The 10,133-nt window shown below is 47.8% G+C and overlaps 1 protein-coding gene across 1 annotated transcript in view; it reads right to left on the bottom strand.

The window, feature by feature from the left end:
• The window catches only part of TCHH (trichohyalin), a 6,304-nt gene extending 3,374 nt beyond the window's left edge, over window positions 1-2,930 (bottom strand). Inside the window, 2 exon segments of the mRNA XM_025040855.1 lie at window positions 32-973; window positions 1,674-2,930. Coding sequence (XP_024896623.1) covers window positions 32-973; window positions 1,674-1,811 — 1,080 coding nt within the window. The 5' untranslated portion in view covers window positions 1,812-2,930.
• Window positions 2,931-10,133: the final 7,203 nt, after the last annotated feature.

Here is a 10,133-nt window from a genome sequence, read left to right as displayed (position 1 = left end):
GTTCGCGCCGCAGCTTCTGCTCCAAGCGCGCCTCCTGCTCGCGCCTCTCCTGTTGCTCGCGCCTCTTCTGCTCCAGGCGCGGCTCCTGCTCCAAGCGCCGCTCCTGCTCGCGCCGCAGCTTCTGCTCGCGCCTCTCCCGCTGCTCGCGCCTCTCCTGCTCCAAGCGCGTCTCCTGTTCGCGCCGCGGCTCCTGTTCGCGCCGCAGCTTCTGCTCGGATCGCGGCTCCTGCTCGCGCCTCTCCTGCTGCTCGCGCCTCTCCTGCTCCAGGCGCGATTCCTGCTCCAGGCGCCGCTCCTGCTCGCGCCGCAGCTTCTGCTCGGATCGCGGCTCCTGCTCGCTCCTCGGCTGCCCCCCGCGCCTCTCCCGCTGCTCGCGCCTCTCCTGCTCCGAGCGCGGCTCCTGGCGCCCGCGCCTCTGCAGCTGCGGCTCCTCCTCCAGCCGCTCCCTCTCCAGCTCCTGCCGCTCCCGCCGGGGCAGCTGCTCCTCTTCCCGGCGCTGGCGCTGCGCGTCCTCAAGGCGCTGGAGCTCCCGCAGCGGCCGCTTCTCTCGCCCCCGCTCCTGGTCGGGAACCCGCTCGGGCGCCCGCGCCTGGCGCCTCTGCAGCGGCTCGGCCCCCTCCCCTCGGCCCGCTTCCTCCGCTTCTCGCCGTGGCAGCCGCTGCGCCAGCCTCTGCTCTTCCCGAGCGAGCTCCCTGTCGCGCTCCTGCCTCTTCTGCCTGCGCGCCTCTTCCAGCTGTCGGTCCCGGGGCTCGAACCGCCTCGGCTCTTCTTCTTGCCAGCGATCCTGCAACGGGCTGCCCTCGCCTTCACGCCTGGCGCCCTCCTCTAGCCCCGAGGCCTGGGCGAGAGCGTAATAACAAGCCTGAGCCACCTTGAAAATGAACAGCAGGAACTCTTTGAAGTCGATGAGCCCGTTAGAGTCGCGATCCAGAAGTTCCAGGATCAGATCCACCGTCTCAGGGTCATGTGGCCTCTGTGAAAAAGGTAAAAAAAAAAAAAAAAAAGTTAAGATGCACCATTTACGGGTAAACGTTCACCGACAACGTATATTTTATGACATGCCGACACCCGAACGACATTAGGAGCAATTAGAAAAACCTGCGTGTACTGAGGCTTGTCCCCATGTAAAATGTGAACACCATTTTAGAGCTGTATCACATTCGTTGGGAACTTTTGCATCTTGTAATTTAATGCCGACCAAAAGAACACAAGTTCTCTTGAGCTGGGTGGATACCAAAGCATTCATCCTCAGGAGAGAAACACTGGAAATTTCTGAAGATTCGCAGCGGCCGTTTCTGTCTGAAATAGCCAGTACCCCGGATTTGATTTTTATCCCTCGTTGGAAAACAGGACGAAACACTTATGGTGGCCCCCTTTTACCGGAGAACAGGCTGAGTTTAATGATTGAAATTTTGGAAGTAAATTTAAGCTCCTTCCAAGCCTAATTTGATCTGATGTCTTGTCATCAGGTATGTAACATACTTGCTAGCAACTTCTTTAGGTCTCGGATTGCAATGCCAGTTCAAGACCTTCAGGCTCAGAAATGAACGTATCGTACAGCTGTCATGGTAAAAAATGAGCATAAAAACACCATTCCTTGCTCTGGTTTCTCCTGAGAGGAAATTTCATAACCCTAAATCGATAGAGAGGTTCCTTTTCTTCTTATCTCTCACCTGAAGGACAGCTCCAAATTCCCTTTCAAGGAGGGTCTTCAGGTCTTTCTTGCACAGAGCTGCCCCATCACAATCGTGCGAGGCATATTGATTGAAAATCTCGGTGATATCGAAGATGCTTCTCAGAAGTGGCGACATTTTTTTTCCTTCCTTCAAGTTCAGGTAAACCTACAACGAAAAGATGGGATCCAGAATCAAAACTCTATTTCTGATCTTGGAGAGGCTATGACCACACTACTTCAGGCAGATCCCGAAATAATGGGACTTTACGACAGTAGTTATTTTCAGCCTGGGCTTTCAGAGCGCCTTATCTTTGAATATTGTACTTTGAAAAGGGAAGAGAAATCCTGAGAAATTTCAAGTCAGGGAATTATCTTCAGACTATGCTGTAGGTAGCTTTGCATCGTTCACCCAGTCTGGATTACCCATATCCTTCTCTTTTCTCTCTTCCTGCTTCCTGGCATATTTCATATCAGACAGTGAAGAGAAGAATGTAAGAATTTAAATCGGATGTGTTACTACTCATAGTATCTTCCTCTGAAGCTGAACAATGAGGACAGGTGAACGCCGACCGGTGAAGGAAGATCTGAGAGCATCTTAAAGTGGATAGAAGTCATGCACGCTTAATTGTGGCAGCAAAACATTTGCTGGTAACTTGAACAATAAAAAAGGAATGTATATTATTTCCCAACATTATAGTTCATAAGAGATCGGGGAGTATAATTCATAAGTCACCAGTTCTAAGATTAAGCGCTACTTTTTCCTAGTCAAAGGTAGCATCGTACTCTTCAGATATACCGATGCAGAAAACAGTGGGCATGTCGTCTGCCTTAACTCTGATGTGTTACAGATATTCAGTTATTGAGAGCTGCTGAGAGGTAGTTCCTGACTGGCTACCAGAGTCGATGGGTCATACTGAACCTGAAAAACTTTGAACAATATTGGACTTATGGTTAGCTTTTGTCAAACCCAAATAAACCATTTGAATCTTGGCCTTATAAAAAACAGGAGTTAGCCAAAAGCAGATCCATGTGAAAAGAATCCCTGGAAGGCTTCACTGGCTGGGGGAGTATCCCGGTTCATCTAGCTGGCCTCTCGAATTACTTCTCAACTCCAACACCTCAGGTGGCATAACTCCATGAAGATGGCCCATATCGGTTCTAGGTTTTAGGAAGAGGAATCCCATCAGAGTCATAGGTGACCGTGCTCCAACCCCTGACAAGCAAACAAACTTGCAGAGTTCAGAGCCTTGGGAGGAGAGCCATGTCTCCATTTGAGTGATGACTTCAGCCATAAGAACATGGCATGGAGTTGGTGGGGGTTAGACATCCTATAACAGCCTGATGTCTTGTGGCACATAGACCCTCGTTGCCCTCACCCCTCCAACATCTACGATAGCTGGAAAATGAAGAGTCGCACAGAAGGACACGCTCCCACCGCATGGGACTTACCCGCGTCACCAGAGGGAGATGTCCAGTGCTCGCCGACACCACTGGCAAGTGTGCTGGGCAGCTGGGAGCCGGGCCTTTTATAAGGGTTTTAATTGTGCCCCGAAGACCAACTTGGGAAGGAGACACCCACTCTGTGGGATGGCCTGATTCATTCATTCCTCACCAAGCCCAGCTCCGCCTCTGTCTCCGCAAATGGCTTGTTTATCTCACTATTTGCTCACGTAGCTATTTGGCACCAGGTTCACAGAATTTGCCTCCTGACAGTTAGGGTGCTGGCCCCACCTAACATGAAAGGATAGAATGTTTGACAGATCTCTAATTTTCTTTAATTGTTAAAATTAAAACAAAAAAATAATAAAAGAATTAAGGTTCAGAATCTTAATTAATTATGACTTCATTATAAAGTAGTAACCTCTAAGCCATTTACTTTACAAAATATTTTAAGTTTTAGGTTGGGGTTAAACAGAAAACTTGGTATAAACTGATGAGAACCAATTACTTTTTCCCTGGGATATGACAGTTCATGGGGAGCTGCTTTGGCCCAGCCTGGTAATAATTGAGTTTAGTTTCTTCTCTAAAAAAGCAGGTGGGAAAAATTGCATTTGTATTCTTGGGCCTTAGGACGATTTTCCTATAGATTGGGATTGCCTCCTTAGTGAACAGGTTGGAAGGATGCTTTAAAATACGTTTCATTACATCGTTCCTAAGTGAACTCGAGGTCTGCAGAATTTCATTCTTAGGGCTCTTGCATCTAAACGAAGTTCGCTCTTTTCTCGTTAGCGCGTCATTGCCCCTGGTGGAGAAGAGCTGGCGTAATGTGTTGTTGTAGATACAATCGCAAGTTGTTAATGACCCTGACACCGAAACCCTTGACTCGGCCTCTTCTGGAAGCACGTTAATGTCATGGGTCACTCTGGCCCATTATATCTGTCAGGGCTTTCTCAGCCCTGGTGACCATTTGCAAATCTCAGCGCTGTTTTATTGCAAGGAACTGGATTTGATCCCTGGTTGTCAGCGGCTCCCAGCCTTCCGTTTCAGACCGTATGAAACTTTGATTCACGCACACACACACACACACACGATAGATTTATGGAGACTGTTAAATGATTCAGTGGCTTTCAACATTTCTGTCTCTTCCATTGTCCAACAGAGGCAGGTACTGGTTTTCTGAATTTTGCAGAGACTGTGTTGGGTCCTTCAATGGAATGTAATTTGGAACCTAAATCTCAATGGCTATTCCTTTTGCGTGCAGACTGATCCAAATGATAGTGGAGTTAAATTCTATTTGACCCCTCCCTGCTGCCCCCCACCCCCGAGGTGGGGTGAAGGGCAAGTGGGAGCGACAGGTTTTCTTTGAAGGCAGCTGTGAGCTTAGCTCACTTCTGTGTCCTTAAGGATTTCAGCACCGAGGCCTGGGACCTCGGGGTTTTACTGTGGCTGTTTCTTGGGATTGGTTAGCGAACTTGATGTAGCAGCTCCTTAGTGAAGACTGAAGATTTCTCTGTTTTTTTCTGTTTATTTTTCCCCTCTTCTTTTTAGGATTTTCTATAGTTCTCTTAATCTTTGAATTCTAGAATAGACCATCATGAGCACTGCAACCACAGATCACCATGGAACCTCCATCTCTCACAGAGGATACTAGCCTTTTTTATGAGTGTCCTTCAAGGAAGTCCCTGGACAAAGCCTGCCCTGTGTCTGATTCTGTTTTTACCCACCTGTGTGTGGCCCAGGTGGTGGGGTGCCTTTGTGTGATTCCATTACCTTTTTATAGTCAATGCACTCAAGGGGACTGGACACTTCTTAGCTTCTATGAGCACAAGGGGAAAATATTAATCATTCTAAAATCATGTTTGAGCAAGCAAAACAAATATAGAACCAAATTCCAAAGGAAAACGCTTCTAAACGGCCTTGAGAAAATGGCTGAATTTGCACTCAGAGTAACAGAAAAACTTCCCTACGCTCAGTGAGGCGAGGTCTTAGATCCGGTGATGTTTCTCTTACCCACCCTTGTTTAAAGCCGGTACGGTGTCAGGGACAGTATTTAAAAATGTGAACAAACCTAAGAGAATTAGCCTGTCTTCCTTCCTTCCTTCCTGTCTTTCTTGGTACATCATCAGAAGGATCGTAAGTAGATTCCAATGCTAACTTCTAAAATCGGATTTGATATTCTCCTAATGAAGTGGCCCTATATGATGTCCCTTTGTTTCACACTATCGTTACTTAAAAATATTTTAGAAGGAGCTCCTGACAGGATGTTTGGACAGGGAAATAATTTTCATTGCTTTCTAGTTCCTTAAATGGTTGGTAAATGCCAGAGAAGGTAGAAAATCATCAAGACTAACATATTGGCTCAATCTATTTTTTTTTTTTGAAGACCAACTGAGAATCCTTGAAATATGGCAGTGTCATTCATTGTGGTTCATCAGAAAGGAATGGTGTTTTTATAATCTGAGGATCTCCATATTCTTTATAGACAAAAAGTCTCATTATCTTTTTTTTTTTTTTTTTATAAGACTGGAGACTGAGGTGCTGAGTAGTCAGAGAACATTCTTGACTGGCCCAGGAAGAACCCAAGTGCCTCTGTTCCATTCTGCAAGAATGTTTTATTAAGGGTTAATGCCAGTGGGTCCAGAACATAGCTACAGTACTATACTGTTACTTGGCTGTGAGACACGAGCTCTTTATTTCAGAGGAATCGAAAGAGAGAAAATAAAATTTATATCACTCGGAAGCTTGAATATTATGTCGATCATGAAGCCTCATCCCTAATCTCTGGGAGTGGAGCTCCGCTGGGTGAACAAACAGAGAACTAAGGTTTACTGGTCTTAATCACATTCAGAGGCTCCCCCTCCTCCCCATTTTCTCCTGTCAGAACCCAGAAAAAGTATAATAGATTTGACATTCTGTGGTATTCTGCCAGGACCAAACCCTGCCTTGGCTTTATTGGAAAATGACCAAGGTGAACATTTGGATAAAGCTGAGAAGGCACCGGTGGAACCCTCAGCCTAATGGGCTTCTCCAGAACCCTGTACGAGCCATGATGTCAAAACCTGGGAAAATGTCCAAATTAGATGCCTAAGATGGCTTTAAAAAAAGTAAGATTCTTTGGTAAGCTCTCTAAACACCTCTGCAATGAAGACTTTTTCTTTCAAATTGTGTGTTAAACCTTTTAAGTTTTTCTGTTGTTTCTTCTTCTTCACTGACCCACCCCCGGGACCCCACCTCTGCCAGTCCAAAACCTAATATATATTTTTTGAGGCCCCACACCAATTCCATCATCTCTCCAGGACCTTCTTTGACCTTTACATATAATGACCTTCCAATTCGAAAAGTTTTTTCCCGCAGCATGCAAAGTCAGCATCATACGACCTTGCACGAGATAATGCGCAATTTCCATAGTTCCCCGTCATTTAATGGGTGCTTGTTTTGTCTTCTCAATTAGGTTTTAAGTTCCTTGGAGGCAATGCTGTATCTTTTATTTCTCTGCGGTGTTTAGTAAAATCCTCGCTGATATGATGTAATTTTATTGCACTGTGGCACTTTAAACGGCCAACAAGTCAGAACGAGATGAGTCGCTTGATCCGGGATGGCGTTCCAGGGTTTGGGGTGATGGCCTGGGGATGAGGGCGCACACCGTCATGCGAGTCAGCCCTCCTGGGGCCTCTTTCTGGTTTCGCCACTTGCAGGACAGATGACAGAGGCGGCATCACCCCACGCCTCTCTGCCTTCCCCGTGCCCATCGCTTCACCCCTCTGTGAAACGAGGAGCTGTGAGATATGAATCCGTTCCTCCGGGGGGGCTGTGATAATTATAGCTTGTAAAGCACTTTGTGACTCTTAGATATAAAAGGGCTCATTACTATGGCCATTAATAATTCTTAATTTTTATCTTCTTCAAGGTAAATTACCCTTACTTTAATTATACCCCCACCCTGGTGGTAATTATACCTCTGAGAGTCAGCAGATGCTTTCAGCTTACATCATGCCAACAGGGTGACTGGGCGCAGGCGAGCACGGGAGAGCACCCCCACCTCTGCCCGCTCCCACTGTCACCAGAGTGGCAGAGGGCTCTTGGCTTTCTAAACTGGTCACAGATGTCAAGTGATTTGTCTTCTCTGTTCCTAACTGTATCTTTACTGTGTCTACCCAGCATTTCTTCAATTTCACAGAGCTTTGGGATTTGTCAAACGACGCACTGCATGGGAAAAACGAGTTTAATTTTCGTCTTCTGACGAACACTCTGAATGAAGGCGGCAGGCATCTTTGGCTGGGCCGTGGGGACCGTGGTATCCGTTATAAAAAGGTCCACGGCCGCCACGTACAGGAAGGGCCGTCGCTCCGCAAGGGTAGAGGTGCTGTGTGGCATGTTCTCTTCTTGGATTTAGATCTGTTTCCAGTAGAACGCTGAGTCACTCTTTGGGGTGAGGTTAAGAGGATCTGTATCTAAAGAGCCAAAAAGAACAATTTTTTTGAGAGAGGTGTTGCTTCTGAGAATGGGGCATCGCATCGAGGGGGTGGGAGCTGCGGCTTCACACTCGGTGGACGCTTCAGGCTGCGGGAGTCAAGGGCACGGCCGGCCTCCCAAATACGGAAAGAGCACTTTGAGGACAGGTGGGCGAGTGGCAGCCTGGCTCGGAAGGTTTTCTCCAGGCTGGACGTCCAGCTGTCGCCCGTGTCGAGGTCTAGTCGGCGAGTCCTAATCTCAGGGGTGTCAGCCCCCCGAAGCCCACCCTGTGCCTGGAACAGGTGTGGAGGGGTGTGAGTGTGTCAGTGTCGTAGCTTTCATCCCGACCCTTCCCCTTGGGAGCGACGCAGGCTCCTCCGGCGTCTGCAGACCCAGCTTCCTTCTTTTCTTTGCTTTTTCTTCTCTTTTACTTAAAACAATGTTTTTCCTTCCCCATCCCATCCTCCAAACTGCTGGAAACTCAGGTAGGGAAATAGGACGGAGTTGAAGGGACTTCGGGGCTGGGGACCAGTCAAGGTCTTTGTCCCTTTGCCTCTAGGAGGTTAATAGCGTTAATATCTGACCGGGTTAATAGCGTTCGTGGAGAAGCAGAAGACGGCCGTGCGTGTCCCCATTCTTCCCACGGGCGTCTCTTTCAGCTCACAAGCGTTTACTGAGCCCCCCGATTCTGCGCCCATCATGTGCAAGGCGCTGGGCCTCTGCCAGAAGGCTCTCCAGCCTTGCCCCCCAATGATTTGCAATGGGAGGTATTGGGATAAGAAAGGTTTAAGTCCAAAAATAAGGCTATATGTTAGTATTGCTTGTATGTGCTATGATTTTTTTGGTAACGACACACACACACACACCCACAAAACGCTAACAGAAGTTATCTGTAGGGAAGGGGAAGTACCTTTCTAGCGTATACTTCTAACACTTTGTGATATTTGGACCATGTGAATGTGTTATCTATTCAAAAATGAAGTACATTAAATTCAAAAAGCACGAGTTTAATTCTAAGAGAAAAAAAGATGAAACAAATTGAAGATAACTCTCGGAATATCATCAGGAATTAAAATTTTCATTCTGAGATATAACGAGAGAACCTCTAGGGATCAATGCTTCTAGAAGATGAGATGGAATTTTACTTACTTTGTGTTGCACCTGGCAGGGTATTTGGGAATTAATACATTTTTTTTTTTAAGTGCGATGAAGCTAAATAGCCCTTAAAACTTCTAAACCTTAAAACTCACAGAAGAGGTTGCACAATAAGCATTTGTCATAGCCTTTTAGCGATTCTGTCAGATGCGTGCTTGGAACTTTTCAGATATTTGTCTTTGAGGCTTTTCCTTATCTGCAGGTAGAGTGCTGTGTCACAGCTTCTCGGCTGTCTGGCCTAGCTCTGGGCTCTCAGCTGGCTTGCGGTCAGCTCTGGGCAGACGGTGCACCATTAAAGGCTCACCCAGAACCACATCATTTGAAAGCGTTTCCCAAACTGCATGAGTAAGTGCTTTCGGCAGTGCCAATTGGGTCTTTGAAGTAAACCACATCTTCCACAGGTGTCTCAAATGGGGGATGATTACAACATCTCACAGGGCAAAAAGGCAGTGTTTCTGAAATTAGGAAAATCCCTCCTTTCGGGGCCAATATATTTCAGAATCAGATTTTGGTCCCTTTTGTTACTCTTTTCAAGGTGCAAAGCTATGAAAGTCTGAGAATACGGGCCCTAGGATAGTGGTTTATACGTCCTCATCTGCCCCGTGGATGGCCACAGCGCCTTGCTAATCCAACACTTTCACTAAAAACCTGTGATGTGGAAGGTTCTGTAGTAGACGAAAGGGCCTGCGACGTGGGAAAAGATGCTGTCCCGGGCATTCGGAGAAGGGGCGTAACTGCGAAGTCTGGTTACGATTCACCGCGCTCTGCAGGTTGGCGAAGGCAGGTTAGGGATGCTTGGGAGGGCTTCCTGGAGGAGATGGGCTTGTTCTGGGTAGGATGAGCGGATCTCAGGCAGGCCACGCAGACGAGGGAGGCATGGCAGGCAGTGTGCAGAGAGCTGGGGCTAGGGATGGGCCAAGTGTGTTTTGAGAAAAAGACAGCTGACCAGTCAGTGCGGTGGAGCGTTTGTCCGTCTTCGATGAAGGGCTGTAGCTCCTCGCACCGCTCAGGGCTGACCGCACAGAAGAGATGCTGGTTTCAACCACCGTCCATTCCATTCGTTTCGGAAGGGAGCGCGTTCAGTTGGAGGCGGGCCCCGTAGATAGAGCAGGCACTCAGCAGATACTTGTCGCTCGAAAGGATGAACGAATCGCATTTATGTGTCATATATACAAGACCCCGTCCAAGCGCCGTGATCAGAAAGGAGCCCTGTGAGCGTTCAGAAAAGGCTGTCATCTTCTAGTGGGAGTTCGGGAGGAAGAGGGGGTAAAAAAGGGACTCGTGAGAGGGGTCGCGATGAACCAGAAGATGGGAGAGAGGGCACAATTTTAGTTCTTTTCGGTCTCACTGGGAGTATGAAACGGGTAGAATGGGTGGCGGGGTGCGGGTCGGGGTGCGAGGAGGAGGTGGG

The sequence above is a fragment of the Pteropus alecto genome, unplaced genomic scaffold (assembly GCF_000325575.1).
Source record: "Pteropus alecto unplaced genomic scaffold, ASM32557v1 scaffold49, whole genome shotgun sequence".
NCBI classification, from domain to species: domain Eukaryota; kingdom Metazoa; phylum Chordata; class Mammalia; order Chiroptera; family Pteropodidae; genus Pteropus; species Pteropus alecto.
The sequence above is the reverse complement of the archived record's forward strand: the minus strand, read 5'-3'. Positions and strand labels throughout refer to the sequence as shown.